The sequence below is a fragment of the Fusarium redolens genome (assembly GCF_020744475.1).
Source record: "Fusarium redolens strain MPI-CAGE-AT-0023 chromosome Unknown BKA55scaffold_28, whole genome shotgun sequence".
NCBI lineage: Eukaryota > Fungi > Ascomycota > Sordariomycetes > Hypocreales > Nectriaceae > Fusarium > Fusarium redolens.
The window spans coordinates 184,566-202,864 of NW_025763691.1; the positions used below are offsets into that span (position 1 = coordinate 184,566).

The 18,299-nt window shown below is 46.0% G+C and overlaps 5 protein-coding genes across 5 annotated transcripts; 3 read left to right on the top strand and 2 right to left on the bottom strand.

Annotated features, from left to right (window-relative positions):
• Nucleotides 1-1,366: 1,366 nt before the first annotated feature.
• On the bottom strand, nucleotides 1,367-1,968 carry BKA55DRAFT_546225 (uncharacterized protein; the record flags this gene model as incomplete). Its single annotated transcript, XM_046190893.1, has 3 exons — nucleotides 1,367-1,415; nucleotides 1,471-1,578; nucleotides 1,658-1,968. The coding sequence occupies 3 exons, from the start codon at nucleotides 1,966-1,968 to the stop codon at nucleotides 1,367-1,369; spliced, it is 468 nt and encodes a 155-aa protein (XP_046042047.1).
• Nucleotides 1,969-4,058: 2,090 nt separating this feature from the next.
• On the top strand, nucleotides 4,059-5,038 carry BKA55DRAFT_743935 (uncharacterized protein; the record flags this gene model as incomplete). The annotated part of the gene is made up of 2 exons (XM_046201573.1): nucleotides 4,059-4,091; nucleotides 4,295-5,038. 2 exons carry the CDS (start codon nucleotides 4,059-4,061, stop codon nucleotides 5,006-5,008), a joined length of 747 nt encoding a protein of 248 aa, XP_046042048.1. The 3' UTR covers nucleotides 5,009-5,038.
• Nucleotides 5,039-5,828: 790 nt separating this feature from the next.
• BKA55DRAFT_717642 (glycosyl hydrolase catalytic core-domain-containing protein) lies at nucleotides 5,829-10,347 on the bottom strand (the record flags this gene model as incomplete). The annotated part of the gene is made up of 12 exons (XM_046200932.1): nucleotides 5,829-5,918; nucleotides 6,029-6,658; nucleotides 6,702-7,007; nucleotides 7,054-7,224; nucleotides 7,263-7,514; nucleotides 7,576-8,151; nucleotides 8,204-8,481; nucleotides 8,519-8,666; nucleotides 8,732-9,004; nucleotides 9,061-9,132; nucleotides 9,166-9,170; nucleotides 9,822-10,347. The coding sequence occupies 12 exons, from the start codon at nucleotides 10,345-10,347 to the stop codon at nucleotides 5,829-5,831; spliced, it is 3,327 nt and encodes a 1,108-aa protein (XP_046042049.1).
• Nucleotides 10,348-11,372: 1,025 nt separating this feature from the next.
• BKA55DRAFT_599548 (Metallo-dependent phosphatase-like protein) lies at nucleotides 11,373-13,538 on the top strand (the record flags this gene model as incomplete). Its single annotated transcript, XM_046196407.1, has 6 exons — nucleotides 11,373-11,543; nucleotides 11,613-11,777; nucleotides 11,814-11,934; nucleotides 11,981-12,399; nucleotides 12,457-13,025; nucleotides 13,076-13,538. The coding sequence occupies 6 exons, from the start codon at nucleotides 11,373-11,375 to the stop codon at nucleotides 13,536-13,538; spliced, it is 1,908 nt and encodes a 635-aa protein (XP_046042050.1).
• A 903-nt stretch (nucleotides 13,539-14,441) lies between these two features.
• BKA55DRAFT_216855 (uncharacterized protein) lies at nucleotides 14,442-18,215 on the top strand. The gene is made up of 7 exons (XM_046185202.1): nucleotides 14,442-14,625; nucleotides 14,692-14,960; nucleotides 15,014-15,608; nucleotides 15,663-16,230; nucleotides 16,284-16,837; nucleotides 16,895-17,458; nucleotides 17,519-18,215. Exons 1-7 carry the CDS (start codon nucleotides 14,525-14,527, stop codon nucleotides 17,973-17,975), a joined length of 3,108 nt encoding a protein of 1,035 aa, XP_046042051.1. The 5' UTR covers nucleotides 14,442-14,524; the 3' UTR covers nucleotides 17,976-18,215.
• Nucleotides 18,216-18,299: the final 84 nt, after the last annotated feature.

Consider the following 18,299-nt stretch of genomic DNA (forward strand, 5'->3'; position numbering starts at 1 on the left):
ATCTGTGAGAGCATATGCGTCGCTTGTCAGGAATCTTCACATGTGACAGTGTTTCAGATGACACACCGTTATTCACGTCCTGACTCAGGGCCTCTTGGGACCCTCGACGAGATTAGACATGAAAGCTCATCGAAGTGCTGTATGTTTATCTACCGTATTCTTAGTCTTTGTGCTCAGGTGCTGTAACTAGGTCGCCACGTGGCGCTGAACTACACAACGTCGAATACGTGATACCGTTGGGTCGTGGCGTATCCAATCTTAGGAATGAGGGTATGGGCTGCCGCGAAAGTGGTTTTGACCATGAATTGTAGTTTGAACTAATTGACGCTGGATCTCACCACGTCACACGGGGTAGTTGGGCACCGCTTCCACTATGGGACGAACCGTTTTCGCCATACCTCTAACAAGTTCTGTTAGTTTATCGTTCCGGTATCTAGTACTTAGTCGCATTTTTTAAGTTATCACTCATCACAGTGGCAGCGTTCAAATGTGATAGTCATGTATTGCATGACGAGTATGGATATGGCCGGAGTTGCACTATCCGGTCACGCGGTTCTGATTAGTGACTCTTTGTGCGAAAACGAGAAACTATTCCCTAACTCGGATGATGCTGGCATACAGCTATCCTGATAGACAATGACAATCATAAATTGTTTACTTAACTTGCAGTCCGACTATATATTTTCCAGGTTCGTCCAGCCATATACTATATTACATAGGCCCTTGCGGTGTATTTTGAATGTATGTATTAAATCTTTCGCGCCATACATGCTGTAGTATCCTTCAATAACGACTGCGGGCTTATTGCGCTCTGATAGAACGTCTATGTCTCTGGAGTTAGGGCATAACTCGACCTGTTAATCCGTCTGGCTCTGCGAGTCGAGATAGCCATGTTCCTGGGCTTCATTGCAGGTTTGGGACTGACAAAGATCTGTGAGGATGAAAGCTCGGAAGAAGTCTTAAGTCGCAACACAGAGTTAGAGAACATATGAGTGGTGGTAGAGCAGAATGTCAACGGTGGTCGACAAGCTGTCATGGAGCGCGCCGAGCTCTCGGGTGCATGTTACGGTATATCGTCAAAGAAAGCATTAGATCTCAGTGACAAGGTGCAGAAGCATTATTTATGACTCAGTTACTTAAGAAGGTTGAGAAATAAGTGTATCATCACAGCTTGGAAATACATCGAGCTCATGGCGAGTTCAAAGTAGATTGGTGTAAGCTAAGTCCGGACACAACCGTTTATATCCATTTTTGTCAGTAGCCTCCATCGACCTCGACCTCAACAATTGATGACTAGAATTGCTCCTCATTTGCAATGGCCAACGGCTATTCTCCAGTCAAATCAATGACCTCAATCTCTGCACGCTTAGTCTCTCCATCGACCTCTTCCTTCGGTCCCTTCTTCTCGAGATTCCCTACAAAGCGAATCAGTATTATGAATCATTATACAAAACCGGGTGACTTGCCTACCTGCCCATAGTAGAATTTAAGAACTTGAAGTCCACCACGTCAAGTTCTTCTGAGAGTAAAGGCTGTATTTTGGGCTTCAAAGGTTTGTCTGTCTTGACAGTGTCAAACCTAGTCCTGTCAGTGTTTTGCCATGACGGTGTGAAATTCATAATCATGCCCAGTTCCGACAGCAACATCGATGGCAGACTGAATGAATGCTTTTCCGGGTACCGCAGGTGATACAAAATCTACCGGATCAAGTTCTTTGATCACTTCTTCTCCTGCCGACTTGGCTGTTGTGACTTGGGCTCTAATGGAACCAATAGTTTTCAGACAGTCACAGTCAGCTGCAATCTCATCTTTGTCCCCGCCCTCAGCTATCCAACGTCTATCAGCTCTATCTTGCTTTGGGTTACTGGATATACTAACTTGAAGAAACCTTGGAAAAGGTGAGGTATATCCGATAAACTTGTCCATCTGTTCACTGGTGAGATGCGGAGCGCAAGCATCCGACGACATTGCTCCCAACGGCAGAGAGGTCGGCCTCGTCTACAAAAAGGGCAGCGAAGTTGTCAGGGGATTTATCGAGATAGAGTGCGAGTATCAGCAGGTCGTGATCACCGGGAAAGACAAATGACCAATCCACCCCATTACGACAGTATATCCTGCCCCAGTAGTGCACTCGATAGTGCGTTCAACGTCAACTGTGTCTTTATTTGAAGCAGGGCATTCTCTTTTGCAAAGAGGCTTGCTGTTAACTTTAACAGTTATAGATAAGCCAAGGATATTAGGATAGATAGCTATAATATTTAAGTTATTAAGATGGCTATTGGTAAGACTTTAAAATAGAAAAGATTAAAATTAAAGAATATTTATAGGGAAAAAGGATTTTATGCCTTACTATTATATAATAAATTAAGTAAATATGCAGTAAATACTAGGTTGGCTAATAGCCTTATTTTAATAATCTTAGATATTAATGCCTGGGATTATCGGCTTATTAGGCCATATCTCTTATTACTAGAATCTCAAGGCAGCATTTAATTCCACGATGCACTCTCACTGTTGACAAATTGATTTGATGTTATTGGATTGCTGGGTTTTTAGAACTTGGTTTGAGACAAATTGTGCCGTGTATTCATTCATTGCACATTTAGGACTTTCTTTGTGTCTTGTTTTTTATGAGGGGCGGTTGCACATACTGATAGCTAGTCTCTGGAACGAGTCAATCTGCATTGCCCAATACCACAAGATGAAGTCACGGCATTGGTTACAAGATATCGCTTATCGTGTGTACCTGACTACCACCCCGGATTTTGCTAGCGCGATCTCACGACATTTCCTCATTTGGTACTCCCACGCAGCGATCTCTGCGATCCCTGCGAACTCAGCAATCAGTGGGTCAGCATAACAAATGGTGACTTAGATATAACCAAGCGGTCAGAAAAGGCCATTTTGAGTCCTTATTGTCTCTCAAATTGCGTCGCAATCTTGGCTGAGTATAATGGTCATGGCATCACTTGGATCTTTTGATCAGGTCACTTACAGCCACTGGAAAAGAGCACATCAGCTGACGAATGAAATACCTGAGTTTTCATACATTTTTACGTGCGGCGAAAAGTACCTCATTCTTTCACATTCCCTGCACATGCCAAATAACGTTCTCTATATTCAGATACCTCTCACAGCAGAGCAAAGCAAAGATAAAAGAGGTATCTTTATAACGCCTTGTCAGTAACTTCATCCTCCAGCGTGCAGGCCGGCAATCTCACCGTCGGCCATATTGCCATAACTAGGGACAGTTCCGAAATCATACTTATTACTAAGTGTACAAACTGGATTCAGAGCACTGGATCTACAGTGGACAGAAAGACTACTTATGAGGAAAGCATGAAAAGTATTACTATTGCTATTTCTACTGAAAACCTATCCCTAGACGGCTCTATGAGTAAGAATTCAACTTTCAATTCTCTGTTGCTCCCTACCCTAGGGTCACAACACAGGCCATTTACCAATAAGCACATATGTCGGATTTGGGACAAGTTCTTTTTTCTTTACCGGTTCTAAAGTACTCGTTTTTTCCGACAACACAAAGGACCTCAAGTCAGCGCCACGGCCTCTGGCGTCAAGCGCAGATTCAGCCGCCGGGGCGGTTATTCACTGCGATAAGCAATTCTGTAGGTACTCATTCTGTGAGCCTAACCTTTGGTACCACGCGACACTCAGTCCCCAGCATATTCAGTATGTCTGCATCGGCTGTTCAAATGCCAACTGGTTGTAGCAGATAGGTTCTTTCTGTCTCAACAAAATTGAAGCACTCATCTTTACGCGAACACTTATTATCGTATCCAAATCGTGTCGCGTCTACCAATAATATGACGTTGTCTGTCTCACTGAGCCCGGGATGCTTGGCGCGAATGCTGACGGTGTGCAGGGTTTGAAAGAGGGGAAGGGATAATTGCTTTTTCAATCATGACGCGTCTGATGGACAGAAACACAACTTAAGCCTCTTCAGACCAAACACCTCTTCAATCTTGGATCCTTCTTCATCATTCTCCCCCTTACAGTAGTAAGATCGGCTATCCACATTCCACAACCCTTGGCCGAATATGGAGCGAGGGCCAGAGGGTGCAAACGCTGGGGTTCGTACCTCTGGGCGTATCCGAAAGCCTACATGGCCCTTTTATCCATCTGAAGAGCCGTGGAAAAGACCTAGACGCGGCAATTCCAAAGCCAGAGCCAGGAAAGAGAATGTATCAGTTGAAGAAGGTGAAGCCTCTGATCCTCAACTGAACCCGAGTCGAGACGACAGGCAAGTTAGACGGCTGCATAAATTACAATCAAGAAGATTTGGAGTAACATTGGGTTCAGACGCACAATCCACGTCAATTCTGTTCCTTTGGTCGACAATCACAACGGCCATGCCACTGAGTCTCACCCTGACAACAACGCTGTTCCTCCTCCTCCAATCAATAAGCGTTATGCAAGAGCGAGCGAGAACTTGATCAAGGTACTGACTGAAATGTGCAACAAGGACCTTGCGGAGGCGGAAAGGAACCTTGCGCACTACAACCAGCTGCACGTTTCAGCTGAAGCAAAGCGAAAAGCGACACTGAAAAAATACCGCCAAGCTAAAAAGGCTCGAACGAAAAGGCGGGAAACCCTCTGCAACCTTGAAGACAATGAAGAGGGTTTAAAAAGGTCATTTCGTGAAATGAAAGACCTCTTTGGCGATGATCGAAGGCCGGATTTTCTTTATGAAGAGGAGATAACTGGCCTTTCTGGGCTGCAAGATATGAAGACTGTTGCGCAATTCGCTCTCCAAGAGGCAAACCAAGCTGTGGAGAACATCAAAGAAGACTATTCTGCTCTGCACAAGCAACAAGATATCCTACATCACAAGTTGGCAGAATGCAAAAAGGAAAAATGTCGACAGGATTCGGTATTAGAAGCGTGCAAGTCAATCATCAGCCTACTCGAGACCGGCGTGGAAAAGATCGCGGAATGGTGTTGCAAATTGCGTCTGTTGTGGGGAAGCAAGTTCTACACAAGCCAATAAGGGCCATACCATAAACTTCAGGCGGCTTACTATTACAGGTCATTTCGGCCAAGACAGAATAGTACATTATCAATTTAGTACTATGATAACTGCAATCACCGTGATGACAGCGATCTCTGTGATTACAGTGATTACAGCGATCACTGCGAGTACGGCGAACGCTACGAACAGCGATCTCTGCGATCTCTGGGACCTCGATCTCTCAGATGGCTCGTCCATCATGTGTAGGGTTGGTCTTCTCTAAATGCAAGACTTGCAAAGTTTCGTGTTCAAGGTGGCATTATGTATGTAAGTAGAAAGCAGTCTTGTCTTACATCATGGCTTGATAAACCTTCAAATAATAGTTTGACGAGAAAGAATCAATGAAGGGAAGAGAAAGAGATAGAGTATGGGAACCGAGCGTCAAGCTGAGGAATCAACTCAAAGGGGGTACAGCGCAGAAGGAACATCACCTAAGGATAGTCCAGCCTGAGGAAGTTTGTTTGTCTGGCAAAGAGCAAGATAAAGCAGTACCATAGTACATATGTCTTAGGCCTTGCGTATGCGGCAATCTACTGTGATTCTGGGTATCACAAGGACATTGTTGAAACGGAGGACTGATTGACTGACAAGTAATGTAGAGTAAATAGAATCCAGTTACTTCTATGAGAACGGTTAAGGGATGCACTGCGGGCGAATAATAAACAACCTTAATTATATAGCTTAATTCTCTATACTATCTACCAAGTGAACTTCATTAAGTTTGGATTTAGAACAATAGGAAGGAAAAAATGACAGAAGATAACAGTTGCAAGAGGAAAGATAGCAACAAGCTCGCTCATTAATCCTCCATAAGTAGGGGAAGGCATAGACTCCGCAGATCATCAACGCAATTACCGCAAGACAAAAGGCGAATACATACTTGAAACCCCTAATAATAATACTTATCTCTTGAAAGAAATTCGTGTCTTCTACCTCTTTCGCTGTAGCGCCCCAGTTGATGTCAATAGACAGCATGTGGCAGAGGACGGCTTTTCAGACATGCATCGATATGCCGCCCAGGAAAACAAACATAAGAAGGACCCATTTGAAGCAGGTCCAGAGCTGTTTCAGTACGCTGACCTGCTGAGAGCGGTATCGGATCAAAGCGAGTGTGATGTTACCAGCTATAGAGAAAACAACAACAAGGGCCACCCAGACACGCCAGCTGCTCATGTAGTAGTGGTCGAGCTCTCCGTTGAGCCACCCAATGAGGGAGTAGTTCAATAGCGAACCAATCCATGAATAGCCGATGGGGTAATATGTGCCAATGTAAGACATGATTGTGATTTTAGACCCCAGTGGCATATTCGACATAATGAAGCGTTTGAAAAGGGGTGTGAAGATGCCAAGTTTCCACCAGTCTCTCACAGGATAGAAAAGAAGCTCGCTGCAGCCATATGCATACTTTTGCCAGCGGGAAAGCTCGTCGTTAACAGTGAGTGAGACGCCCTCTTTGAAGCCGTCGCCACAGTAAGTCGCCAAGCGAATCTGACACCCTAAAGTTTGTAGCCGGATAGAAACATCAAAGTCTTCCGAAACGTGGGACTCGGACCATAACTTCTCGTGCGGGGTTGTTGAGTTTGGATCCTTCCCGTTGTTGACAAGGTTGTCGTGACCTTTGAAGCTGACCTCTTGCAGTGCAGACCCACCGAATAAAGGCGTTATGTCCAACGAACGGGGAGACATCGCCGTTGGCAACTGCGTAGGTAATAGCTGTATAAATGAGATTGGTGAATAAGGTGATGCCACTTTCGAAGTGGCTTGTAGTGACATTCATGACACCAGAGGTGAACTGCAGTATGGCTACTTTGGGAGAAGCCCCAAGCTCACTGACGGCGTCAATCAGGCAGTCCGTTGAAACGCGGGTGTCAGAGTCCACGAGAAGTATGTAGTCGCCAACTCTGATGTCACCTCCGACACAAGCCCGGCCTAGTTCTTCAGAAAGGACTTCATCCAAGCGTCTTTGATAAGCTGTGCCCTCGTCGGCATGTGCCCAATCAATGCTCATCGCGATCGATTTGTACCAGCTTGTCTTCTACCTTGAGACTGATACCCAGTGCATAATTCATATTCGATGTTTTCTTGAACTTGCCACGGCGTATGAATCTGCTTATGCCTTTGTCATCAGGATTATGCGGTGGCCGGGCAACCCAGTTGATATTGTTCTCCTTATGGAACATGCGTCGTTCATCAGCCTCTTGTGGGTGACCAATTGCATCCCGTCGCCGTTGACGAATATACTGGCGGTGCCGCTGAAATATTCATAATTTCGGATGTCAGTAGATAGGGACCGTACCGTTGGCCTGATTACTCCCTCCAAGCCTTCTTTATATACCGGACATTGGATGGTGACGTGAGGCAATGGTATTTTTGTGTCGTCGAGGCGCCTTGTTCGCTTTGCTGAATAATACTTGGAGTTGACTTTCAGTTGGGTGACTGGTCCAACCATCTGGAAGATGGTAACTTTGATAGCCTGGCAGAAGAACTAGGAAGTGAAGATCTAGTCAGCATGGACTCCTGGCACGCTGCTCGTATGTTATCCTTACCAAGCTCAAGACAATTTGTGGAACAGGAGTCAGCAGAAGCAGCAAGCGAGTCCAACCTCCCTCGCTCGCAATCTCGAGTGCCATTGTGCGACAACCAAGCCCTATAAGCGAGAGACATACGGCTACAGTCAAGGCAACGGTGATGGCGTTGAGCAGCTGTGTTGGCCTCGGCGCATCAGAAGCGAATTCCAGATCGGTATCTGTCACTACAGTGCCTTCCGACGTTGCATAGATATTGACTGACTGTACTCCGTCTGTGGTTTCTCTAGTGGCAAAGCTGTTGATGGGATACACCGGCGCAACTGAATGTGATGAAGTGTTGAGCCTCGTCATCAGCAGCTCGACATTGTCCTGAAGCATGGCGTTCACCCTGGCCTCAAGGTGGTGCTTGAGAGCTAAAGCTCCCACGCGCCGGCGCTTCACAGTCGCCCATTGTTCCTGTGAAAAGAACGAGTTCTCAATGGAATTCCGCTTATCGAGAGTACAGTCTTGATCACGTTCCTCGTCTGAGAGACTTCTAGCAGCGAACCAAGGATGACCAAGATAACGTTCCTTGTTACGCATAGCCCTCAACACCTGGATTAATCAGTCTCCAAAATACCCGTGTTTTCGAGGGACGCAGCCTTACATGTCTTCTGGCCTCCATGGGAACAAGGTCGCACTTGGTTACGACTGCGACGGTACGATTACCTGTCACATCAGCCGCTTGCGCAAGCTTCGGCCCCTCTTGGTTGCTCATATCGTTCGTGGCATCAACCACAGCTCTGGGATCCATGAGTATTATATTCGAGACAGTCAGGGGTAAAACTGACAGAATGATGGCGTTAGGTTGCCTGAGAAGATCCATGATAAGAGCTCTGGTTAGTTCTTGTGCCTCACCAATCGTCGCGCCTGCGAGATGTAAGACTTAATACTAGGCAAAAAGCACAACGATATTGCTCACTTGATGAGAGCCCAGGGGTATCGACGATTTCCATGCTGAAAAAGTCCGGGCCTAAAATTTCAATGACAAGAACATTGTCGGATACTTGTTGCTCTTCTTCTTCCTTGTCGTCTGAGAATGCCGTCGCGATCTGCATGTGATCTGTTGCCTGTATTGTTGTCCGTTGTGATCAGAGGAACGTGTCAGGATAAGGATGTGAAGGGCCATACGAACCTGGCGGACAATTTCAGAGAGATTGATGGCTGTGAAGTCTCCCTGATATTTCACCTCAAAACTCTGTAGGTGGTTTGAAAGGTCCTTGTTCTGTCCATCAAATTTCCCCGGTTTGATTCCTGCTTTTAACGCTGTCCCTGTCCGGCTTGTGTATATAAAGTAGGTATGGATGGGGAATCTCGTGGCCGAGAGCCTAGAGCCATGCAAATATATACCAGAAAGAGCCTCGAACAAAGCTGTCTTCCCAGAGCACTTGTCTCCAATGATAGCTACCTGAGCATCTTGCTGTTAGTCTTCTTATTTAGAGCACTAGACGTTTGACTGCTTACCATAGGGACGGGCGTTGACGTGCCCAGTGATAAGCCAGTGACATGGCCAGGTAAACCATCATTGGGGATCAACTACATTCCCTGACATACTGACTGATGTTGTACTTGATCTTGATGCAAGCGTCATAGCTATCTCTTGTTCTCATGAACATCAGGATAAAAGGTCTTGGCCATGGCAGTCGCTGAGGAAGATACGTACCAGTGTTCTTCAGGCCCGTGCGAGTGGCCCTGTATGTTGTTTTCAAGTTGGCCAGTCGCCTGTTCCAGAAGCTATCATTCCAAGGGTGCATCAGCCCTTGTTATGTAGTAGCGGCAAGGGGAGGTCGCTGGGCACAGTCCTGGGTGGTAGATGTAGGGATTCTCCAGCAGACCAAGCATACCACTTATTCCTATGCAATCCAAATCCACGTGGGTCGCCTTCTTCAACTGCCCATATGAATTGAGCATTGAAACATTATACCCAACATTTGATGTGAATGAGCGGAATGAACCGAAGAATAGTGAGTGATGTTTCTAGATGAACCACTGCGTTAGTCACTGTAACCAACCTAATAGCGGGGTAAATATAACTCACTCATTCTCATCAAGATATTTAACTGACGTTTGGAAGTAGTCCTGCGTCGCTGGCAAAGACGAGAAATCCAGAGCAAACTCTGACACCTAGATCTTCTTGTTTGGATAAACGTCCAATACACCAGCAATATGACTTGCCATGCCGTCAAAGCTTCTGTACGAGTGAATAGGAATGAAATCAAACGTACAGCTGCCGTTGCAAGCTTCTGTAAAGTTGGTAAGCCAACTGAAGCCAGACGGAGCGCCAGTCACCGCTGGTGCACCAAGGGAGACGCCCAAGTTTCTCAGGGGCTCTAGCTGCTTGATCCAATACTTGGCTGCATCTACAGGCTTGATGTCGCTGCCTCCGTTGGCCATTGAGTTATCAGGCTCATTGAAGTCCATGGCGTAGGTAACATTTCGTCCTCCAATGATCTGCGCCGTAACATTTTCCAGAAACGTTGTGTCATCGAAACCATCAGGCGCTCCCCATAGCATGGGTACGAACTGAAGTGAGGTATAGTTCTCGTAGACAGAGCTTGGATACATTTTGTAGTTGTAATACCACGTCAGGTCCGAGCCTTTCTTGACCCAGACTTTATCATCGCTGGGGAAGTCAGAATCTGGTATGAAGATGAGTCCTCGTTTTGAGGACGGGTAGAAGTCTTTCGATATGGCGATACATGAGATCGCAAATAGGGCCAGGGCCAGTAAGGAGAAGTGTGCGACCACCATTGCTGTCAGATGGATAACAGCAAAGGATGAGGTTTTGGAAACGAATAGAACAGGGTCAACTTGGCAGGCTGTGCGCCAAAGGTGAGGACAGACTCTTGCAGAAGGTAACGCTTCCTGGTTTGCCTTACTACAAGTGCCATTCCGACAACTGTTCGTGGTTGTATAGCATGCTTCCACATGCGTAAGCTCTAGTAGTTGCTGTTTGCGGCATTTGGAAATGTGAGATTTGCAGGGGTTTATGGAATCCAACGGAAGAGAAGCCTACCGCGTCTGTTTGATTATTAACTCTATTATATACATATTATTACTTCTGACATACTTATTACAAATTCTAGTGCATATTAGGCAGATATTGCGTTCTTATAGCTTTTCAATTTCATCTTTGGATTTTCTTTTTCGCAGGGTAAACTCAACTCAAGATTTGACCTCGCTAAAGTATAAGATACCTCATCTCATTGATGATAAGAGAAGCCTGGAGAGAGGCAGTCGAGACTTTTTTGTGGCTGGCTGACATTCCAACTACCATATCGATAGTTGTCTTTAGTGGATGCAGGGTAGGGCTTTGCTTGCGTAAACCAGCTGATGAGATGGCTCACTTGCCAGATATTCGCTTGCGCTCTCAGCCCCTCCAATAGGTGCCATTGTGATAGGCAATAAAAGTGAATCTTTCCCGAATTGCCATACCTAAACTGGTAAAGGCGCGGGGTTGGCGCTGTTGGCCCGTCGTTCCGTGCCATCTTGCAGATCATCATAGAATTAAGTGGCACTGATAGCTACTTTTGGCGTTTTCTTGGGTAGCCAACTAGTTAATGAAAATGCAAATGAACATCTTCTAGTTGGTCAAATGAACCGAGTGGCTTTGATCTACTGTCGCTACTTAATTTCATAAGTTAATATAGTAAGTATATCGCTTTAGCCAGTATTGAAGCATGACTGGTAAGTCTTGGCTGCTCTTATCTAACCCTCCCTTTATCAATTGCTTTCTCGGTTTGTTGAAAGGGGCTATACCCAAGGCTCAACCAAGCATGAAGTTGCCCTATCTTTTTGCAGTCATAATCGCTGCGCTTAGTCAAGCAGCACCTACTGTCGACGAGAAATACCCATACCTTGGACCTAAAGTCCCGATCGGCGATTGGGTCGACCCCACGATTAATGGCCACGGTAAAGGATTTCCTCGTCTAGTTGAACCCCCAGCTGTGTAGCCTGCCTCTGCAAATCCTACCAACAACATCAATGTCATTTCACTATGACATATACCTGCCAAGACTGGAGGAGCCACTGTTGGCATCAATATTTACTACCAGACGCCCTTTGGTCTAGGTGTCGCACCCTCAGTTTACTGGGGAACCAGTCCTTCCGCTTTGAACAATGTGGCTACCGGCTTGAGCGTGACATACGACCGGGCTCCTCCCTGTTCACTCATCAACGTCGTTACCCAATGCAGCTAATTCTTTCACAACGTTCAGATAGAACAGCTTCAGCCAGGTACAACCTATTTTTATCAAATCCCTGCTGCAAATGGTACCACCCAGTCTACTGTTTTGAGCTTTACAACTGCCCAAGCTACAGGCAACCCATCTCAATTCAGTATTGCCATCAATTGCCGGCGGAACTTACAAATACATGAACTAAGCCATGAATGATGATGAAGGATTGGCTTTTATCTGGCATGGTAGGGATCTCAGCTATGCGGATAACTGGTATTCTGGCGTCATACAGTGTAACGCAAGTAGTTGGCCCGTCTGTTACAACGGCAGCTCAAGCCACCTGCCTAACAATGACACCAATCCCGATTATTTCGACACGCCTCTCCCAGCACACGAAATTCCAAATCAAGGCAGTCCTCGTGGCGGCGATGTAGGTGTCCTCTACGAATCCAATTGGGATCTTTGGCAGCAGTGGATGAATACTATCACTATGAAAATCCCTTACATTGTTCTTCCCGGCAATCATGAGGCCACGTGTGCCGATCATGATAATTCTCCATATGTCCTCTCTTCATATCTCAATGAGAACAAACCAAACACCACCATGTCTGACAATAACCCCAACGTCACCCTGACATATTATTCATGTCCGCCTTCACAACGCAATTTCACAGCTTTCCAGAATCGCTACTTTATGGCCGGCGAAAAGTCTGGTGGCATCGGGAATTTCTGGCATTCATTCGATTATGGCTTGGTGCATTTCGTATCTATTGATACAGAAACGGATTATGTTCACAGCCCAGACAAGACATTTTTGGAGGATATCGAGAAGGCAAAGGAGGAGGAAGATTGCAATGGCAAGGACAAGGATTTTCCCAAGTGCAAGCCCAAACAGAAGGAAACGGATACCTATGAGTGTAAGACGATTAACCTAGGTGATGAGACAGATCTCTTGGCCGAAGAGATATACTTTCTGTCTGGAAAAACACATCCTTTGGCCAACGAGACTCACATCACAGATGCTGGTCCTTTTGGAACAATCAACGGTTCCATTAAGGACAACAAGGCTTATGAGCAATATCAGTGGTTGAAAAAGGATCTTGCTAGGGTTGATCGATGTAAAACACCCTGGGTTATCATCATGGGACATCGCCCTATGTATAGCTCCAAGGGCGGCAACTATCATGAGCACCTTCGCGAGGCTTTTGAGAAGTTGTTCTTAAAGCACAAGGCTGATCTCTATATTTCTGGGTAAGTTGTTAGTTCAAATTTGTCAAGCACGCCAAACTGACTGCTCATAGCCATGTTCACTGGTATGAGCGCCTCAAACCTATAAGAAACTGCGCCGTCGACAGTGACTCGATCATCGACACAAATACATACGAGGTGAACCCTGGCTATTCAATGGTTCATCTTATCAACGGAGCTGCTGGAAACATCGAAAGCCACTCCACCGCCAACATGTCTCAGCTTGTGCCTAGCATAACCGCTGTCCGTGATCTGACCAGTTTTGGCTTTTCCAAATTGACCGTCTACAATGCAACAACTCTTTCTTGGCAATTCATCCAAGGCCAGGATGGTCTGGTCGGTGATGAACTTAGTGTACTAAAGGATCCGTCTTTGGCCTGCGAGGGTTACAGTTCTTATAGCTCCCCTGGCTCGTCTGGCTCGTCTTGCTCCTCTGAATGCTCTGGATCTGGCTTGCTTAGCTGGATCTACTGTAATATCTATTGTTCCAGCTTCTGGGGGCCACTGAAGTTTTAGGCTTGTTACTTATAGCTACACATAGACACCAGTTTCAGACGTGAGGCTCATAGCTGCAATGGTATTGACCTGGCAAAGATACTTTTCAAGGCTGATTTCTGGTTCATTATTAAGTGCAGTAAATGAATGTATTATCTAATGGGCCTAAGTGTTATTCTGCCAAGATGACACTCAGACTAAAGACCAGGTAAAGTTAAAGTCGAATAGTGGATAGTCTGGCGCGTTGTTCGTCAGCTTTGCCACTACTGGCCTCTGCTTTGGAACTTACTTTAACAAGCAACAGCAACATAGCGTCTACGCGGTGGAAGCGTCTTACGTTTGGTAGCAGGTCCTTTGCCTTTCTCGCCTTGGACTTCACTAATACTCTGCGTTTTGGCTGCGAGCCTGGGTAGTACTCTTCCTGGCGGTGTCATTGTGGGAATTTGAAAGTTTGGTGTTACTTTAAATGGAGCCGGCAGTGGTTAAGATTGATGCGACTGGCTGCAGTTACGACTTGACGGATTTATCGGAGCTGAAGTTTGTCTGGCTGCTCGAATCAGTGGTCACCACTAGCTTAACTTGAAGTGGAGCTCGCTCTATTCATGCTCGTTTCTTTGTCTCCTGCTATCTCTGAGCCGAGGAGCCTGTGCAGCTCTCTTGCAGAATAGCCCTGGGGTCGCAAAGACCTTAGTAGCCTTTAATCCTTTAAGAGGGAATTGCTTTTTTTTTTTTTTATTTTTTTTTTTAAATAAAAACTAAAAAATTAAATTATGCAGTAGTCATGCAAATAGGGATTGATTTATTAATCATGTATTGCCTTTAGGTTACCTCAGAGTTAATAGCCGCGCGACTCTCCCGTTCCTCGGAACGCCACCCACGTCAAGCCGGGACATCCGTAACATCCGCGACATCGGCTACATATACCACCTAGAAGCCACCTGTACATGTTTATCTAAGGACTATACTCGCATTCTTTTTATTAACCTTTTGAAGACATTAAGTCTTGCATGTTAACAGATCGAGACATGCCATTATCTGTCGGACAGCGTCTGAAGTCAGGATGGAAGTCCCTCAGTATTGATCATAAGATTTTAATGCTAATGTTCAAGTAAGTTCTCTACTTGCCTGCTCTATAGATATTTTTAGTTAAGCCCAGACTGATACAGCAGCATAGGGGCTCGATACCGGTGGCAATCTCGTTGTCGTTCTATCAAAGCACTCCTGTGTCAGAAACGTTTACCTCACTAGGATTCCTAGTGGCTATTATTGCAGTTGTCACAGTAAACGTGTTGCCGCGTGCGAAACTGCTTGAGTTGACTTTTGGAATATGCTCCTTGACTGCCATAGCTATCCCACTAGCGATGTTAGCAACGTGGTCGGGGTTGCAAGCCCGCTTCCACACTGACCCAAACGGCTTACATGCGTATAATTCATCGCAGAGTGGTAAAACAGGGAAGCTCGAACCCAACGAATACTTTTGTCCTAACACATTCCAGCAATCACCGCTATCTGGCTCACTTTTCACATCTGGGTGAGTAACAGTATTCAAGCAAGATTCCCGGCGCTCCTTATTCCCACGATATTGTACAACATCTTCATGATCGTGCAATTCACCTCTTGCTCAGTCTTTACCACCTGGAAAGAGTGCTGGGATCTGATATACCTCACGGTTCGTTGTTACTACACCGGTATCGCCATATCCTTTTTTTCTGGACTGTTCTTTTACCCTACAACCTGCCGGACGGAGATCTTTGAGGTTCAAGAGAAATATATCCTTTGCACACAACGAGCTTTGAGCGAATCCATCAATTACCTAACCCAACTATCAACAACTCCTACATTTCCGTTCATTTCAGGTCAAAGTTCCGGTCAGAGTGCAAGTCAGAGTGACAGCAACGATGGGGCTGATGCGCAAGGGCGACACGACCAAGCTGAAAAAAGTTTAAAAAAGCAAGTATCCAGCGTTAAAGAGCTATACACCAAGATGCATGAAGAGCTGGTGATGGCGAAGCGCGAGATTGCTTGGGGAAAGCTACGTACCCAAGATCTGGATGCTATCAGCGACTTGTGTCGACGCATCCTCATGCCAGTGTGAGTACTCCTGACTTTCTGGAATGCCTGTGAGGAAGCTGATTTTATTCTCAGTGGCGGCATGTCCCACCTCCCAGATATTCTCAAGCGCATCGAGGAAAATGGAGGCTGGGTTCCCTTCGATACTCAAGTGGAGCAAGAACAGGTCTCCGAATCAAATGACCCCGCCGACAAGGCTAAAAGCTTTCAAGAGTATGACAGAATATGGCAGAATGCAGTTGGCTGTTTGGTTGAGCCTGCATCTGACCTGGTCAAGGCTGTCAATGATGGACTTGAACATGCCGGCCTACAAATGGAACTCATTCCCAGACCAGGAGCTAAAGGTTTTATACGTCGAATGCTTGGCACTAGATGCAATAAGCTAGCCGACACCGAATCAAAAGGCGGCGGAAATGAGCCTGGTAGCCCTGAATTTTCAAAGGTGCTTGAGGAAAAGCTTAATAACTTCTCCAAGGACAGAGTTGCCTCCTTGAATGCATGGGTTGATAATGGGCGTCTCCCTACAGATCTGGAAACTGATCTGCATAAGTCCAATGAAGGCGGTGACGACGAGCGTCTTAGTCCTGACATTCTCCACAGGGATCGACAACAGCTCTATCTTCTCCTGTACATGCAACAAATGGTGAGTAAGATCTCCTGGTTGCAGCTACCAAGTCTTTAACGAATGCCGTGTAGTTATATTCTGCTGGGATATCTGTGCTTGAGTTGTGCAAGTTTACAGACGAAATAGTCGCCAAAGGCGTAATGACCCGAAATCGACTTATTGTTCCCTCCCTCCGCAGAGTTTATAAATGGCTGCTCAGCATCTTCGACACGGCCGACCAGGCTCTAGCTGATGACGACCGACCGGGCTCAAAGAAGGAGGCGACGCTGGTATTTGGACAGTCTACTCGACAAACGCGTAACATCGAACACCTTCCGCCTACTAATGCTTACGAGAGATTCGGGGTTAAGATCCAAAGATTTCAAGGATTTCTCAAGGGGCCCGAGTTCAGCTTTGGCTTCCGATCAGCTTGCGCAACCATGTCGTGTGCTATTATCGCCTACCTTGAACCAACGCAGGCGCTGTTCATACACTACCGCCTGATCTGGTCCGTCATCATTGCAGCAATTGGGGCGAATATGTCTGCTGGGCAATCCGGCGTTTCTTACATTCTTCGAATCCTCGGCTCGTTTGCAGCTTTGATTATCTGCTATCTGGTTTGGTACATTCCAGACGGTCACACAGCGTAAGACACGTTTGAGTCCCCATTCAAATTGCCACGAAACAGCTAACCGCTAAATAGAGGGGTCATTGTTTTCATGTGGTTTGCGGCTTTCCTCCAGATGTACTTTTTGATTAGGTGGCCCCGGTACATCATTGGATGGTTAGTCGTGTTTATTACCGAAGTTCTCTCAATCGGCTATGAGACCCAAGTGAACAAGATAGGCGTCGAAGCGGCAACTTCAGCGGGTGTCATCTACTATAAACCTTATTCTGTTGTTGCCGTACGCGTTGCTTGTGTCTTGTGGGGGACCTGCGCTTCCATGTTCTTCACTTACCTGCCGTATCCCATCACAGCTAGAGGCATCTTGCGTAGGAATATGGCGGCCATTATGCACTTAGTTGGCAATTACCACACAGTAGTGCACACGACCTTGAAGACTCGACTTCGCGGGACGGAGGGGGACGTGGCTGACAAGAAGAGCCAAGGCCACTTGCTCTCGCGGACCCGCAGAGCAATGTTTAACAAGACGATGATCTTGAACTCATCTGTCAAGCACAACGTCTACCTCCAGAAATACGAACCTACACTGGGAGGTAAATTCCCTGTTGTGATTTTTTCCGACATTATCTCACAACTTGGAATGTAAGTTGGACTTGGACTACTGCAACGCAGTGTGTGCTACATGACTGACACTCAGAGTAGGCTACTAGACTATATCGCTCTCTTGTCATATTCCACTCAAGCATGGTCATTGCATGGGCCTCACTCGCAATATTACCATACTTCAACGCGTACACGAGAATGGACGGAAGATCTTGCTAGCCTTCTTACCTCAACTAATGTGCTAGAAGAGAGGGTCACTGTTGTTCTATATCAGCTTTCAGGTGCGGTTGCAACTGGCCAGCCACTGCCGAGCAGGATCAAGCCCGGAAAATTATATCAGCTTTCGAAAAGATTATCACAGCTAGACCCTGCGATTCTGGATATACGACATATACAGGATCTTGGTTACTCGACCTACGCTGTTGTTGAAATGATTTCTAACATGATCAATCACCGAGTCAATGTCCTTACTCAAAGCATCGAAAACCTGGTTGGCATCACGTATTTCGACGTTGACAAGATGTATTCCATAGAACACGGAGAGCTTGAGGAATAGTTTGTGTATATAACGTATATAATAAGCGAACCGATCAGGCACGCGAGCCGATGAAAAATCTCAACCTAACGAGAAGGGCAGTGGTAGTTTGGGCCAAACTACTAGTTACGGTTCAGGGGCATAGACTAATAAAAATGCAGGCCAGCACGCAGGGGTAGGTACAGGATGCAAACAGGGGGCTAAACTACTATCTTGCATTATAGCTAATTAGGATTAAGTATAATAGTTATAGTTTCTAAGGGATAAACTAGTCTATATTAGGTTTATATTAGCAGATAATATAAGGCATAATGCTAAGTTAGTATAAAGTATTATGTTACTTAA

What these genes read in the sequence shown, in the direction of transcription:
- BKA55DRAFT_216855 (XM_046185202.1), top strand. Translation starts at nt 14,525, where the DNA reads ATGTTAACAGATCGAGACATGCCATTATCTGTCGGACAGCGTCTGAAG. An exon ending in CGACGCATCCTCATGCCAGT is followed by an intron (nt 15,609 to 15,662) that starts GTGAGTACTCCT and finishes TTTTATTCTCAG; the next exon opens with TGGCGGCATGTCCCACCTCC. An exon ending in TCCTGTACATGCAACAAATG is followed by an intron (nt 16,231 to 16,283) that starts GTGAGTAAGATC and finishes AATGCCGTGTAG; the next exon opens with TTATATTCTGCTGGGATATC.